Genomic DNA, 17,374 nt, shown 5'->3' with positions numbered 1-17,374 from the left:
GAATTGAGCTTGAGATGATCTTTTAACTGTCAAAGCTGATAGATGTAAGTGACTTTGTTTCTCATCTGTTCTTGAGTTTCTTCAGATCGGTGAATGATTTCAGCTCTTTTTGTTTACTTGGTGCTGCCAGGCTGCATTTTAGTGGTTCTTTGAAATGTCACTATTGTCCCATATTTTCTCCAATTACAGATGACTGCCTGTATGTTGAGCCACGGTATGAATAAGTAATGCATTTTGATCTTTTTATTTTATTTATTTTTTTAACATGAGATCATTTTGATCCAGTGTAACCTCACTGTAATGGTGCGTTCACACCAAACGCGTCCGACGCTTCCAGTTCGATTCCTTTTTACTTTGATGTTGAGGCGTGTAGAGGGCGCGTCAGCTTCAGTCGTTGTTTTATGCTGGACGCTCAAAACGCCACAAACAGTTCAAATCTGGCTGCGCCTGACGCTCAGAACGCGTTTGGTGCGACATTGTCTCAGCCAAATGATCCAACTGAACTCTATGACAAATGAATTGGATCCAGTATAATTGATGGCAGATTAAAACTGATTAAGAATAAATCTGGGTTTTCAAAGTGTTCATTTTTGCACATTTTATCAAAGCAGCTCTTTTGTTTTTTTTAGATTTCTTCCCTCTTATAGATTTTTTGTTGTTGTTCAGTTTAAGATATATCCTGCATTACTGGAGGAAAAAGGTTTGAAATAATATATGCGGCTGAACATTTCATCAATCTTAAAAGCCTGTAATTTTTAACAGGTGTGTGTACACCTTTGAGTGCTAGTGCAGAGAAGAGAGTGTGTTTCCTGTGTTTGACCCAGTTTGAGGAGAACAAGTCGCCTTCTGAAGGGACTGTGATCGTCTTGTCAACTCTCTTTGATTCCAGAGAGGTACAATCAGACGAGACGAGGCGTGTGAACGTGACGTTTGGTCCTGATGATTAAGTCGTCTGAATTTTTTTTACTTATAAATCAGGAGTATTCTCATGAACATTATGCAAATGACCTGCTGAATATTGATTTAATCAAATAGTTAGCGTTAAATGGTTATTAGTTTATTAATTATGACCGATTAGAGGACCATTTTCCCAACAATTCACATTGTTTATTTAAAATTGATTACGTTAAATCACTATCAAGCAGGATTATAATTCTGTCAGTGATCCTATTGGAGATGATGATATCTCCACTTGGAATTTGGCAAAGAAACCCCAACATTAACCTGCAATGACTTGATTGTAAAAATCCTCCAAAGGCTCGGTTGGCGTTGTGCGAAGTCTTAGCCCCACAACAAGACCGACTCGCCACGTTACTGAGCCAAAGCTTCCATTTAACTCACTTTTCTTCTTTTTGTCTTCATTCCAGGCTGGGCTTTTTATTAAGCCAGTCTCCAGCTCAAGACAAATGTAGCTCTGGTTGTCCCCAGTTCTGTCTGTGTGTGTGTGTGTGTGTGTGTGTGTGTGTGTGTGTGTGTGTGTGTGTGTGTGTGTGTGTGTGTGTGTGTGTGTGTGTGTGTGTGTGTGTGCGTGCGTGCGTGCGTGTGTGTGTGTGTGTGTGTGTGTGGGGGTGGGTGTGTGTGTGCGTGTGGGTGTGCGTGTTTGTGGGGGATCGATCATTAGGATGTGCAATTATGTGTAATTCCAGATGGATACTCGCAAGATGAGATGATTTACAAGTGGAGGAAGAACTCGGTGGAGGCGGCCGACCAGAAGTCCTGGCGTCTGTACCAGTTCGACTTCATGGGCCTCAGAAACACAACGGACGTCATAAAGACGACGGCAGGTAAAATCCGACGCTTATGAACTGGAGACGTTTTGTGGACAAGCATGAGACGACGGTTCCATCTGAACACCAAAACGCTCCTTCAAGTTGTAAAGATTTATGAGCAGAAATGTGTGCATATGGGTAGATGTAAACCAAAAATATGAAGGAGATAAGATTAGCATGGATGGTTCACTTTCAGAACTGTATGTCAAATAAAATAAAAAGAGTTTAATTAAATAATTTTGCACAACATTCACCTTTTAACAAAAACAATTGGTGTCTAAGGAACTGCATAAAAATGGCCGCCGCCGTATTTCTCTTCTTGGTTTTGAAGAGACGAGAATAAAACAAGTTTGAACGTAGTGATGAAATTCTGAGCTTCACATTTAATCTAAGGCTGCAGATAATTCAGTGGTTTCTCAGTAGACTTCCATTCATGTGTAAATACTTTAAAGTTAACTAAATTAGAAAGTGGTTGCATCAAGTTTATTTCTGTCTGATCCTGAATGACATGAATCATGATGTGCTTTTAGTTATTGTTTGATTTTCATTCGCTCCTTTTCCATTGTAGAGCATTGTTTATGTTGTTGACAAAAAGACAAAGAAGAAAAATTATGTACATAAGACTCAAGAAGAAAAACATACAAGAGGAAGTAACATATGAAAATAAGACTTTAGCAACGATGCAGTAAGGTGTTTTTTTAAGCATGCTAAAATAGAGCCATCTACTGCTAGACATAATTCTGTGTTCAGACTATCTGAAATTTCCTCTCATTTTATTTTCACAGAAATCTTAAAGCGTTATGAATATTTTCTTTCCCTCTGAATCTATTTCTTAAGAGTTTAAAGGTTTAAATGACGGCTCTGTAAAACCCTGATCCAAAACCTTCTGACCACACATTTACTTTCATACATCTGTCGCACTTTTTTAGTGTTTAGTTGTGGTTTCTGTGCAGAAAGACCCCGAAGCCGAAGGGAAACAACGACCTGGCATCTCCTTTCTTTACATTTAACTCTGTATTTTATGGAATTTGTTCACAAGATAAACCAGGCTGCCAATTATTTGACCACTAGAGGGCTTGAGTGTAAAAAAATTAAAATAATCTGAAAAGGTTGTGGATAGTGGACACATCCTTGATGCCAAAAAACATTCATATTTCGAACAGGAGTGCATAATTAGTAACACACATGCGTCAAAATTCCCTTTTGTTTCCTGTTGCCGAACTTATTTCTCAAGACACAGCAGGACAGGAGCCGACGTGGGCGGCTCTGATCCGGTGACTTTCCAGTATCTTCGTGTCTTAATCTGCTCTGTGGTGTTTTGGCGTTCACAGTGACTCAACACACTGGGCACAGCACGTTTTTCTATTAGGGCGCTGCATTTCTGGACGCAGCGCCGGACACGGCTCACGTTTTCCATTAGGAAAAACAAGCAATCTGCACAATCAGAACGACACATCTGGAAGCTGCAGCAGCAGCAGCATGCGGAACGGAAATGACAAGATTCATATAAATGGTTTAGATTAACACAAACGGTAAGAAAATATGTGTTTGGTTTGTTACAGGGAAGGTTTTTCAGGTGCAACTCAGTACTCAACTGTGCTGCTCGACTTTCAACGTGTGTAATTTGCAAATGTTTTTTTCTCGTTTTTGGTAATTGTCGTAATATTTGTAACCTCAGGTGACTACGTGGTGATGACGGTGTACTTTGACCTGAGCAGAAGGATGGGCTACTTCACCATCCAGACCTACATCCCCTGCATCCTCACCGTGGTTCTCTCCTGGGTTTCCTTCTGGATCAAAAAGGACGCCACTCCGGCCAGAACAGCTCTAGGTCATTTATATTTCAGAACATAATTGCAAAATTTCTACATTTTGTTGATTTGCATTTTATTCATCAACTCATATCACTTTATATTTTTTCTAATTAATTTGTTTTTTCTAGCGCTGCTTCTGTCGTGTTATGCCGTTTTTATTTCTGTGCATGCTCTGTTGTTGTGCAGACCACTGGCATTTATAAAGGTAAATAATTTTACTTTTCCTCACTATTGACTTTATTAATCATATAATTAATTTCTATGCTCATTTGCAACTGCATCGAGAAAAGAGAATGGAGCTCCAATTAAAAAATAATAATAATAATGTTCATTTCTGTCATAAAATCAAAGTAAGTTTGTCAAATTTACTTTATTTATGTTTGTTTAACATAACAACCTAAACGACGTAATAAATGTACTTTTTAATTTTATTTCTCATGACCAGTTAACACAATATATTTAAGTTGAATCGTCTGTTTGCTTTTTTCAGTGTGTTTTCAGAAGATGAGTTTATGTGTGATTGTATTTATTGTTATTATTTGCTATAATACAAGAGCTGTGTCCTGCCAGCAGCCATCACCATCTGCAATAACACTTTGAAGAGTTTGAATTAACACGAGCTACAACAACATTTAGTTTCCGTTTGGGATCGTTAAAGTATTTTTGAATTTGAATTGAATTTGATCTCTGTCGTTTGCTCCATTAGCCAGTACCAGCGTCTGTGTGTTGTGTTTTGCCTTGACGCTGTGGCATCTGTCACCGCGCTCCATCATTATATAACACTGGGAAAACTGGGAAAAAACGAAGGGGGAACCTTGGTGCCATCCTGGGATGTAAGAGACAAATTAGCATCCATGTGCTGCTAATCGGATGCACTCAATTAAATAATCATCAGCAAGTGTGACCGACTCCATACCAGCAGGAGTTTCTGCAGCGTACAGGTGTGTGTTGACAAAATGCCAGCAGGAAAAACATTAGCAAAATGGCTTGGAGGAAAAATTGTTGCTGCCCATCAATCCTGGAAGGGTTATAAGACATTCTTCAATCTATTTGATGTCTATCGTTGGACGCTATTTAAGTGGAAAACATTTAAGATAGCTGGCTGGTAATCTTTTTGGTAAATTCCCCACAGATCAGACTGTGTACGTCTGGAGGAGCTCCATCTCTGACGCTATAGGACTTAGTTTGCATGATAAACGTTTAAGTTCCTGACGTCTGTATCAGATAAAGACTGAAATATCACCATTTGCTTTGAGTTACCAGGAGAAAATCTCAAATGTGGCGTCACAGCTCAGGTGTGAGAAGTTGCCTCTAACGTCGTTTTCTAAAATATTCTGGTAAATTCAGCTCAGTTGGGGACGAAAGTTGTAACTTTTGCTACATTTTCAGCTGCTGCGTTTCACTTTCAAACTGCGCTGTGTGAAATAATCCACAAGGATAGAGAAACCTGTTCCACCTCCTCGCTTGTGGTGGCGCTGCGGCAGGGACGCCTGATTGTAATGACACGGAAACCTCTGAAGAAGACATGAGCGCAACCTCCCTCTTCACAAATTCTAACCAAAAATTGAGTGGTGTCAGGTTTTAGTGTTTGTATGGATTTCTCTTTCATCTTTTTTCCCGCTAGTACTAGACTCATGGCATTTGTTTTGGTTGTATTTACCCAGAATGCCCTGCGCTACAGTCCGCTTCCTGCTTCTGGAGCGGTCTCCGGTCTGCTCAGTTCCTGAACAACAAAAGAACAGAGGCGTTGTCACGACCCAGTCAAAGTCCAGACCTCTGACTGACTGACTGGCTAAATTATTAAATCGATGTCGTATTTAGTTTTTATCACAATTCTTCTGACAGTATTGATTGTAGGTGGGAAAAAAAATCCTAATCTCTTTAAAGGATGTTCATCAATTACAATGACATGAGGATGCAGGAGAAAGACAATGAATGCATAAAATGACCAAGGTCAACAGGTTTACTGAGGAAAATGATTAATTTCCAGTAAGGAATCAGTCATTATGGACGCTCCTCAGGTGTTTACCTGCTGCTATGGCAACACCTTGAAATGTTTGCCGCAGCATTGGCAGAAAGGAGGATGAGGGCAATCACAGCGGCAGCCCAGGGATAATGGAAAAGTGTGAGATGCCAGATGGTTACCGTGGGAACGCCAGTAAAACAATAACAGATGTTTTATTTATTAATTTTTTTCCCATCCTGACTGGCATTAAAACTCTTGAATGGAAAAACTTGAGTGTAAGAAACTAAAAGACGTTCTCATTAAGTACGTCGATACGAGCTTATCGAGGTTTATACGATTTTCAGTTTTCAGCTCTTTAATCGAAACCGCAGCCGGAAACTCAGATCGACCCGAAAAGGTGTACATTTAAAAGATACTCAGCTCTTTGGACTGTGATTATGTTAAATAAAAAAATAAAAAGTTATTTTGCTCCAACTGAATGCATTTCTTCCCTTTTTGCTCTCTCAGGGATCACCACAGTCCTCACCATGACCACTCTGAGTAGTGTGGCCAGGACGTCGTTACCCAGAGTGTCTTACGTCACCGCCATGGACCTTTTCGTCACCGTTTGCTTTCTGTTTGTCTTTGCTGCCTTGATGGAGTACGCAACGTTAAATTACTACTCATACAGCATTCGGAGGCCGAGCTACATGGAACCTAAAAGGCTGGTGCGTTCGGCCTGAGCGTGATTCTCTATGTGTGTCAGTCAAGCTTTTATTCTGCGGTTTCCAACTAGGATTAAAACGACTTTGTGACTTAAGCATCCATCCTTTAATTTGACTCCCCAGAGGTTGTGGGTGTTACAGCCCAACAGGGAGATTTATATATATAAAATAGAATTACAGCATAACTCAAACCCCAAATGTTAGGGCCCCTCTCCTTACGTGGAGCCAGTCGCCGAGCCGAAACAAAAATTCATTTATTTCATTTACAGTGTCTATAAAAAGCACTAACCCCCTTGCATGTGCTACCTTTGTATTGCTTTTAAAATCAATCAACAAAATTTGGCTTTAAGGACAAAAACAAACAACAACAAAAAACTAAACAAAATCCCCTTTAATACAGAAGTTGAAAAAGTATGTTTTCCTCGTACTTTTCTCCCCTAACGGTTTTGTTGAGTTAATTTCCCGACGATTTTCTCGAGATAATAAAAAAAAACAAAGTTTGTTTTTTCGAGATCATGAGATGCTTGGTGTGTATGTTGAGTTTGATTCCATCCTTCAAACTCATGTCATTTGAGTTATTGAGATTAACTCGAGAAAACCATCGGGAAATTAGGACGTTATCTTGAGAAAACCACCGGGAAAAGGGAAATGGCGTAAAACTGTCAAAGTGAAAACTGATTTCAACAAAAAAATATGATGAATAAATAAATATTCAATGATTGGATAATTTTATGTATTAAGTAAAGAAAGAAAGTTGAAATAGAAACATTCAACATTCGTTTTTGGATCAGCAGCAAGTTTTTGGTTTATAATTTAATGTAATAAATAATCATTTGTCACAAACTGTCATTAAGCTCAATTAATTCAGAGCAAATTCATTCAGTTTAAAGTCTATATTTCTGCAAAGATGAGAACATCTTAAAGCAAAGGGGAACATGAATCTATATTCCCAGTAGAACGTACATTTCATTTAGACATGTATTTTTTAGCTCAGACTTCCACCTGTAGCATCATACAGCACAAATTCCTCCGTCATCCACCCAGACAGCCCCACTTTTACAACAATGAAACCCCGCCCACTTAGGAGACACAAGGTCTACGCCGTACCGCTTCATGCCATTAGTGCATGTAGTGATTTATCATCTTGTCGGTGTCGGTGTCCGGTCCGTGAGGACTTGTCCTTTGGGGATTCACTACAGACTGTAGCATACAGTCAGCATTGAGTTTTTCCAACACGAGTAAACAAACGTCAATTGTTGAAGCTGCAGAATCGTGTTATTATTCTGTCAAGATAAAATGCAACTCCAAATTACAGCTGTTTCTCACTGAAGCAAGACTACAGGTAAAGTGGGCATAAAATATAATCTCAAATTAAATTAATGAATGCAAATAAATGTGTCTCAGTTGCTTGAAACTTTTCTCTAAGAATTCAGTGCTATTCAGTTTTTATTAGTTCTGGGATTGCACCACACCAGGTGTGCTTCATAATTTGGGTACTTTTTTTGTTGTTACGCTTTGAGTAATTAAAGGGATTAAATTAAAATATCTGTCCTGATTTGTAAATAAAGTATTTTTTCGTTTGTTCTTCATTTAATGTACGGTAAATATCCTTGTTTTGCTCATCATTTTCCAATTTTAGTTCTACCCGTCTCAGGGTTTCCCTCTGTGTATTATAAGCCTGGCGGGTCACCAGGCTTTACTTGTGCCCCCTCCAGGCTAAGCATTGCTTATTTATTTTAAGTTGTTGTTTTTTTATGTTTGCAATTTTTTAAGACTTTATAGTTTTTGTTCAGGTATTAATCATCCAATATTTTAAGGACACTTAATTATCAAGTGATATTTTCATATTTCCTGTCAACTTTAAACATTTTTTAACTCAAAAACACAGCAGCCCGTTGGATGAATGACTGCCTTAGCACCCAACCACCAGGCTTAGCAAATTTTCTGGGGGAAACCTAGCAGTCTTTAAGCAGTCTGTCATTCATTGGTCATGGTTGGTCTGGTTTGGTATTCTGTTGCACTAAAATTAAAGATTGAGATCAGCTAAAACCTCCAGGTCCGCTGGACTTCCATGAAAACCATGTGACGGTCCTGACCAGGATGAAACTCTACAGACTTAACGAACCTCAGGACCTACTGTATGGAGAGTTGGTCCAGTGTTAGCTAAGCGAGGAGGGGAGTTGGCACTGCGTATAACAGAACTGTCCATTTCCCTGGAAATTCAACGTATTTTTTTGCGAAACATTCAATCTAATTTCACAACATCTTGTGTTTCAGAACTTTGTGCTGGATGTGAGACCTCCTCCGCACACCGTCATCGCTCTAAACAATGCCATGTACTGGCAGGAGTTCGAGGACGCCTGCGTCTATGAGTGTCTGGACGGGAAAGACTGCCAGAGCTTCTTTTGCTGCTTTGAAGAATGCAAAGGAGGCGCCTGGAGAAGAGGAAGAGTCCACATAGACCTACTGGAACTGGACGCTTACTCGCGTGTGTTTTTCCCCACGTCCTTCTTGCTGTTCAACATTGTGTACTGGGTCGGATATCTCTACCTTTAGTACAACACACTCGGCAGAAAAGTCAGAAAGTAATGGGTTTCAGTAGTGATGTAAGGAACCGTGACAGCAAATAAGCTGTTTGGAAGGAGCTACCTGGATAAGAGAGCAACATCCAGCCTGTTTCTGCAGGTGGAGGTTTCTTCTGTGGGGACATTAGGCGTGAGAATCCAACACAGCAGAGTTTGAAAGGACTGTGAGGACAAACGGGCAGCGAGCCGCACACCGGGACCCCAGTCTGCTCAGGCAGGTAGACGGCTCTGTGTTGTAGGAATACTGTTATCCAGCCGTTGGTCGAGTCGAGCCGATGAAAATCCAAGGACACACAAACCGTTCCTAGTGCCTTCCTTTGGAGGGGTAGATGCCATCCGTAACAATAATCAGGGAGTTATCATTTATAGAGTAGATCGGAAGAACCTGGCTTTGACTGATTATCAATAAGTTTATGAAGTAGTCACGTGGTACAATAAACACACGTATTATTGGAATACTTTCACTGTTACTTTCAGCTATTTGATGGGACTAGCTATGAGGTGTTACTCATATCAAGGTTTTACATTTTTGCAGTTGTATTTGGTTTACAGTCCTTTTAAAACCTTTTACCTCTAAATTTAAAATGTCCACCTGGATATTTTTTTACTTATTTTAATTCTACGCAGTTCTTTAAATGTCCTGTGACTAAAACAATTATTGTAGTAACCCGATATTGGCTGGAAAGCGCAACGTGTCCCCTTTCAGAAACCGTTGGAATTTTGTCAGATAGCGCTACGTGTGGCGGGATTACGGTACTGCAAGTTTGGCTGGATCACCAGCACTCCGTTTAGGACTTAAAGGTTTATTAAGATGCCAGACAAAGTTCCAGAGTAATGTGTGTTTTCTCTGACTATGTGCATCATAGAAAAATGCAGCTTGTCCCCTCCCCCACTTGTTACTGCACACTGCAGTTGGTTGAACGAAGGCTGCTACCATTTTGCCTCTGCCTACAAGTAAGACAAACCCGACCGCTGGAAATATTTCTGGACTTGAAAAACACCCAACACCATATGATCCGCTCGGCGTCCCAACTTTAGCACCTCATTTGTTAGACTTGATATATTTATTGGGTGTTAATTCTATAAACAATACTCATAATTATAAGTACTTCAGCAGAAGTATAAATAATTGTTGCTTTTCTATTTACGCACAAGCAGTTATGTCAAGTTTTACATTTTATTAATTTTTATTTTTTTTTTACATTACTACAACGATGAATGACGCTTTCTGCCGTTTTTACTCTCGATTATAATCCAGGTTATTAGCTCTATTTGTTGGTTTGTTTCTGAAAGGTTAAAGGTTAGGATTTTTAAGGCATATTGATTTTAAACGTGTTAATTTAAGGCAGCTGGATGGACGCCTGCTAGTGTCGACTATATTTCATTCTGTGAGGTGTTGATGTAGGTTTTCAGTGTATTTAGGTTTGTAACGTCAGTTTCTTTCTAGCTTGTTTTCTTATAGGGATCATTTATTTAGTTGAGTCCGTTTCAAATAAGGATAATTTGCCTTAAAACAAATATATATAAATGTTTAGTCTGAAAATTGTTTAATATCACTCAGTTCCTCTCATCAAATGTGACCAAGAAGTACAAAAACACACTTGTGACTTACAGCCACCTTCAATATTTATTTTTTTTACAAAAGCAAACCTCCTTACTGTAAAGTTCAAACCTTGTTTAACCTATTTCACAATCTCACATTGTGTTTTCATTGTATACCAATTGTAACTCATGTAACACAAACATACACACACCCACAGAGACTCACACACACTGAAATAAATAAGTAAGGAATTATGTTAATCTGTTCAGCATCTTAGGTTAAATCTAATAGGATTATACATTATCTGTGGGCCCAATCACATTTATTGGGCCTCATCGTTGTCGCCTCCTGATTTGCTTGCATGCAAACAACTGACAATTATCCTGATGAGGTTTTGCCACATTTGGAGATTGAATGATTGTTTTAATATAAGCTGGTTATATAGTAATTTAATTTTCCTATGTTCTCACTGGACTCTGAGTGGGTTAAAGTTGGAGTTAAAGTAACCCACTCAGCTGATTTACCTCTGAAAATAACTGTAGGGAGCCGAGTGTCTTTTTTAACAAATCGTGTTTTTTGCTAATGTTTTTTTTTGCTAATGTAAACTTTATCACACCGCTAAAACACAAAATCTTGCTAAGTATTTTGGATCTAGGTTCTAGTGCAAAAATCTTAGAACACTTAAGACAAAACTAACTTAAAAGTAACTTTTCAGCCTGTTTAAATATCGTTGACAAAGTACTAGTTTCACTGGCAGATTATTTTACTAATAAGACATTTTTCCCATGTTATAAGTGAATTAATCTGCCAGTGGAACTAATACTTTATTATTGGTAAATAGTAAGGAAATATTGACCTAAAACAAGCTCCTACATCTAGCTGAAAACGTACTTTAAGTTAGTTTTGTCTTGTTTTAATGTTCTAACATGTTTGCACTAGAAACTAGATCAACAATAGTTTGTAGGATTTCATGTTTTTTTTACTTTGTTTCAGACTGTCTTTGTTTTCCTGTCAGTTGTTTCACACAAGTGCCATGTCATTTCTTTGCTGGTAGAGGAAAGTCTTAAAACCCCGACGTCTGAACTCAAACAGGACCTGGCAGTACAGCACATCCCGTACTGCGCACAGTACAGGATGTGCGCAGCGGCCGGTTACCGTGGCAAATTTAAAGCTAACGACTCCCTGCCTCTCTTTTTACTCCTAGAGCTAGCATCACTGCATGGAGACTGATTAACTAATCAAACTGTAACATTATGCAGTCGATGTGAAACTGAGTGGTCACTGTTACGTGACTGGAGGAAATCGCCGAACCGGCAGAGGAGTGCAGAGTGGCTGCTGATCAACAAGATGCTGAAAAGTGTAATGAAAGTGTGATTGCTCATTCAGCCTGACAGCAGCACTTCTGTTTTGTTCCTTTGTTTGGCATTCGGGCTGATTAATAGATTGCATAACCCTTCACATTAGGCATTTACACGGCTGTTATTTGAATGCAACACTGTGCTTTTAATGCGTTTTGCTTTGTTAGTCAGACTCTGTCTTTAACAACCGTCCAGATGTTTAGTCTTCAAAATGTGTTTATAGGATGAGGATCTGTCCAATAAGGTGTCCTTTGAGGTGCTACGCTTGTTGTTAGAGAGATGGTTAAAAAAGAAACTATGAAATGAGGGTAAAAGGTGTCTGCAGTATCTTATCTTCGTTCTACAGAATATAAATCATGATTAATTGGACCCAGAGGTCGTTGCTAACGGCTCGTCTGATAACGGCTGAAACCACAGCAGACTGAAAACAACTCCAGTCTTTTAAAAAAACACATTGATAATTTATGCTAACACTACTTTAACATTTAAATTGGTTGATCACAGCAGCCAATGATTATTCACACAGGAAATGGAGGTTTGGGGTGACATACACATCAGAAACACTGTCCATATGTCAATATTGTAGATACAATTTTAGTCTCTTCAGCTCTGTACCTGTATATGGTCTCTTCCTACTTTGATTTCATAACCGTAATTAAACTTTTTCATTACCTAAAGACCTTCCAAACTGCAAAAACACAAAATTTTACCAAGTATTATTGGTTTAGATTTCTATACTTGATGAAAAAGTACAGTCCATTGACTGATTAATTCACTTATAACAATAAATAATATGCCAATGGGAAAAAAAAAAACTTTTCCTTCAATATTAAGCAATTATTGACTTAAAACAAGCTTCTATATTGTGCTGAAAAATTACTTGTTAGTCTTATCTTATTTCAAGTTTACTAAGATATTTGCACTAGAAACCAGACCAATAATATTTGGGGTGGTTTTTTGCAGCACATATCAATACATTTTCCTTTGTAGTAAAGTATTACAAGTTATAAAGATAATCATAAATGCTCATATTCATCAAATCTTGTAATTTGGGTTCTGGTACTCAGTTAGGTTGGAGCTAATCTAGATTAGGATTCTTAATCAAAGTAAAATAACCAAATGATGAACTGAGTTGTTGTTCTTAAAGCACATGAAACTTCCCTCACGCAGATTTGAAAATGATGTTCCTAAAAAGTTTTAGTGCAGAACTACAAGATCTTTGTGTCTGCAGGTTCCCACCAAAGAATTGAATCTTTTTTGGGTTTTTAATTGACCTCGTATATTTTCGATTAACACAGGAGCCAAAAAGTTTGCAGCGCTGGCAGTTTAACACCGGGATGGTGTGAAACATCTTTAACAGGCTGAGCCTCTCTGGCTGGAGGATTTCCTCCACAGCAGTCACTGCTGATGCCACTGATGATTCTCTACTCTCACAAGTGTAAATTGCGTCTGGCAGCCTGGAAAGCTGTGAAACTTGGTGCAACACGACAGAGACCGTTTCTGCTTTTAGTTCCCTGTAATATTCCAAAAGAAGTTCATCTGCGAGTTACCTTGTAGTTTCTGCTGCCTTGTTCACAAAACAGAGGCTGCAGTACGAGCCCCGTCTCTGGGGGGCGCCACTGGTCACAAAAGCTTGAGCCTGCGTCATGAAACGAATGACGGTGGCAAGTGGACCTCAGCGGTGTGTGTTGGAAATCTGTTTCTTAAATACATCCACTTTCACCAAAACTGAAACACACCAGACTGAAGAGCAGCGATCTGCTCTGTCTCTGTAGACTCCACTGCCTGAACGGCAGGAAACAACGTATCGAAGAGTTCGGTGATCGCCGAGTCACACACTTGACCTGCAACACCGGCTCACCCTTACGCAGCGCGGCTAATACTCTTCTATTACCTGGCAACAGCACAGGGGCAGCAAAAGGCCTCTTAATCCTGCCTCAGTGTTTTGTGAAAAAGACTTTTGAGTATCTTGAAGAAGCCAAAGGCCTAATCCCTCGTCTTAATAAGGAACGCTTTGTGTTAAAGACACGTCTCTCAACACATTCTGTCCTGAGAATCTACACTTCTCAACATATTTTACCCAAAAATATTGTTTCAATCCAACTTAAGACAATGATGTTCCAGCATCCACCTCCAATGTATCTTGTTCACGTGTGTCAAAATCGAGGCCTGTGGGCCAAATTCGGCCCACCATAGCTTTTGATGTGGCTTTCTAGATTATAGACTCAAATATTAGGTTTTCAGTCAAATTAATGCAGTTTTTTTATCTGTATACTACGAAATTATATCAATCAGTCCCTCCAGTTTTTTTGAGAATTATCATGGAAATTTTAGCGTGAACACTTAATTGGGAGTTTATTGCAGATTTTGCTAAAAAAAAATATATAATAAAATCCAAATTAGCACCACAAACTGATTTTTATTGCAGAAAAAAATCACAAAATCCTAGAAGGACTGAAAATATGTTCAATAATATAATTTAAGTTTAAGAATTTGTTGATATTTTAACAGTTTGTGAACAGGTTTCATCAATACATTCTGACACAACCAGCCCTTTAAGTGCATTTGCGATGTTGATTTGGCCCAAAACGAAAATGAGTTTAAACCTCTTTTATAGAGAATAAACTTGAACATGTCAAAAGGTTGACCAGAATAACTGTCCCAACTCTGATTCTGCACACATCCACCATTGTTCTGCTCAAACGTCGGCGCAATAACCCATCAGTTACTTAATCTATGCAGGCGTTTTGTCTGCGCCGACGAAGATGCACTTGAGTGGCTTTGTTTACCAGTAGCCCAAGTAACTTTCTCATACATACAACCTACAAACATTTTTCAACGTAAAGCTACTCATTTAGCGTCACACTGTAAGTCCCTGAAGGTCAGTTGATCACCAAATATGGACATAAAAAAAACGATAATCTGTTTTGACGCAGTTAAAGTAAGTCCTACATCTTTCCTCTATAAGCACTATACAAAACAGGATCAGTACAGATGTGACAGGTCCACAACTCATTTACTTCACTTTTAGAAACATTTACCACACAATTTGGATACATCAGTAAACACAACAGGAGAGGACCATCCTGCAAAGACGCTTTATCATCATGAATAATGCTTCCCAACTACTAATACATTTGATTATTAACCCCAAGAACCATCATGTCAAAAAATTCCTACAGGCATCAGCCTAGTTTTCTCTATAAATGTGTTCTGTGTTGAGGCACTGTGGTTTACTTCAGAAGGTACGTGAAGATGCCCTCTGTCAAGAGGAATATAGTTTGGTGATTCAGAGACTATTGAGACGCTTTCAATGGATGAATCAGAGGCAGAGAAAACAAAAAAGAAAATTCTTTTCCTTTTTTTTTTTTTTTTACATATACTGATAAACCAAGTATGAAATAAAGAGGATACTGGCAGCTACTTGAGATGGGGGGCTTGCACTAAAGTCAGACATATTGGCTCTTGTAACATGACACTATTATAAGATATATGACTGCAAAAACACAAAACCTTACTGAGTATTTTTGACTTGTTTCCAGTGAGACCATGTTTGTACACTTGAAATAAGATAAAACTGCCTGAGAAGCAACATATCAACAAGATAGGAGCTCGTTTTCAGTTAATCATTTAATATTGATGCAAAGTACTATCTCAATTGTCTGTTTTTCACTTATAATGAGGAATAAATGTTTTATTAGAGAAAAAAATCTGCCACTGGTTCTACTACTTTTGAATCAACATTAAGGATCAAACTCCTATTTCTATGGAGTGAAAAGTTTATTGTAAGTTAGTTTTGACTTCTTTCAAGCTTATTAGAATGTTTGCATTAAAATCTAGAACAAAAATACGCGATAAGATTTAGTGTTTTTGCAGTGTAAGACAGATTAAATCTCTTGTTCTCAAAGTCTCTCCAGCAGACCTGTACTTGCACCAATAAGTGCAGAATGCTAAAACAATGATTCTTTTGTAGTCTAAGTCTTCTGCAAGTAAAAATCCATTACCTTTTAATGTGAAATATGACATTTTTGACAAAGTTGTGTTGGTCAAACTGGCAAAAATAATTTTCCTCTGACAGTCGCCGCTTCTCCATGACCAGCATTTGTTATCCGATCATTTTTCTTGATCGTTTTCCCATCGTGTCCCTCGACCAGACAGCACACATTGGGGAAGCAAAGAGAGGGATTCGGTCTGGGATCGGGTCCCAGCTCATGTTTGTCGCTCCAAGGCTGAGCCTGGGAACAGATAGTCAGAATACCGGCTCAGGGCGCCGCGTCATCTGCGCCGAGGATAACCGCGACTTATGCAGATCCCAGACATCCATGACGCCGAGCTGGCGATGAGGCGGTAAACTCATCCCTCTGTCGCCGATGTTCCCTGTCAACATCTCTAAAACTAACAATGCGTGTTTCGTGATTCGCCTTTGTTTTGGCCCTTAAGCAGACACAATCTCCGGCGTATTAGAGCGTTTTTTGTTTTTCTTTTTTGTTGTTGACTGACGTTCAACAAACTTAAGTGCAAACACTACTCCGCTTTCGGTGAGTATTGTCAGAATGAAAAAGCCAAAGACTCTTCTGTTCAGTTTACTCTGCCATGCCGGAGCCTTGTTTTCTGCATGTCGTGCTGTTGCAGTAGCTGCCACTGGAGCGGAAACTTACAGAGTAACAAATATCAATGTCTGACACTCTTGAAGGTGTTAGGGCTATCACTAACCCTAGCCATTCGTGTAACGATGGACAATCTTTGTGCTAAAGTCCTCTAAGACTTCTGAAAGGTGTACACATTTTCAACTTCTGTCTTTCTTTTGTCTACACGTTTTCTCTTCTTATACAACTGATACTTCGCTTAATCTGCTTCAATCCGCTCATACCTGTGACATCAGTGTAACATGCAGTACAGTAGATGTGTCATCCAGTGGTACGGTGGAGTACAAGTGTAAGAGTGTCCTGTGAGTGGGGGTGTTTTTTTTTTTTTACATGTCGTTCTTTTGGCTTAAGCTTTTCTGATTCATTCCCAATGTTCCTGCTTTTTTACCCCCCCCCCCTACTACTGTCACTTTTTATATCTGGAATGTGTGATAATGATGATTAAAAAAATGAATTAAAAGTGTTTTTTTAGAAACATAAAGGAGTGTAATCAATTATTGTTTACAATTAAAGCAATTATTCAAAGTAAATTTGCTGCATTTACTTAGTTTCCTGAGGACCTGAGATGAGCAGGAGACGTTGGCTTCTTTATCTCAGGACTTTTTCTCATTTACTTGCTCAGATCAGCCAAAACAGGAGGCTGCTGTTGGCCATCTGCCTTCCACTTTTCTGAGAATTTCTTCCCTTTGCGCTGACAGTCAATTCATAAAACAGATTTAAAAGTTAACTGTCCCCTTCATGACTCAGTGTTTACAACATGTGTCAAAAAATAATGCAGTGACTGTCATCTTCAACCTCTGATTCTCAGCAAAAACAATCATAATAGTGAAAGAAAAACATTTATTAAAGGTTGTTGGGGGGGGGGGGGTTTGTCTTAAATTGAAACAAAGTGTCGCCACGTCTGCCTTTAAATTTAATTCCCCGTGTCTGAAATCCAATAAGGCTTTTCAGTCCAGAAGTACAGAGCAGCGACATGATTGGCTGTCCCT

General features: G+C 38.9%; 1 protein-coding gene across 1 annotated transcript in view; it reads left to right on the top strand.

Moving 5' to 3' along the window:
* gabrg3 (gamma-aminobutyric acid type A receptor subunit gamma3) overlaps positions 1-16,866 on the top strand; it is a 54,358-nt gene extending 37,492 nt beyond the window's left edge. The window contains exons 6-9 of the mRNA XM_081606614.1: positions 1,647-1,784; positions 3,448-3,600; positions 6,057-6,256; positions 8,531-16,866. Coding sequence (XP_081462740.1) covers positions 1,647-1,784; positions 3,448-3,600; positions 6,057-6,256; positions 8,531-8,809 — 770 coding nt within the window. The 3' untranslated portion in view covers positions 8,810-16,866. The remainder of the gene's footprint in view (positions 1-1,646; positions 1,785-3,447; positions 3,601-6,056; positions 6,257-8,530) is intronic.
* The last annotated feature ends 508 nt before the right edge of the window (positions 16,867-17,374 follow it).

Source organism: Poecilia reticulata, chromosome 4 (assembly GCF_904066995.2).
Source record: "Poecilia reticulata chromosome 4, P_reticulata-male-v2, whole genome shotgun sequence".
NCBI lineage: Eukaryota > Metazoa > Chordata > Actinopteri > Cyprinodontiformes > Poeciliidae > Poecilia > Poecilia reticulata.
The sequence above is the reverse complement of the archived record's forward strand: the minus strand, read 5'-3'. Positions and strand labels throughout refer to the sequence as shown.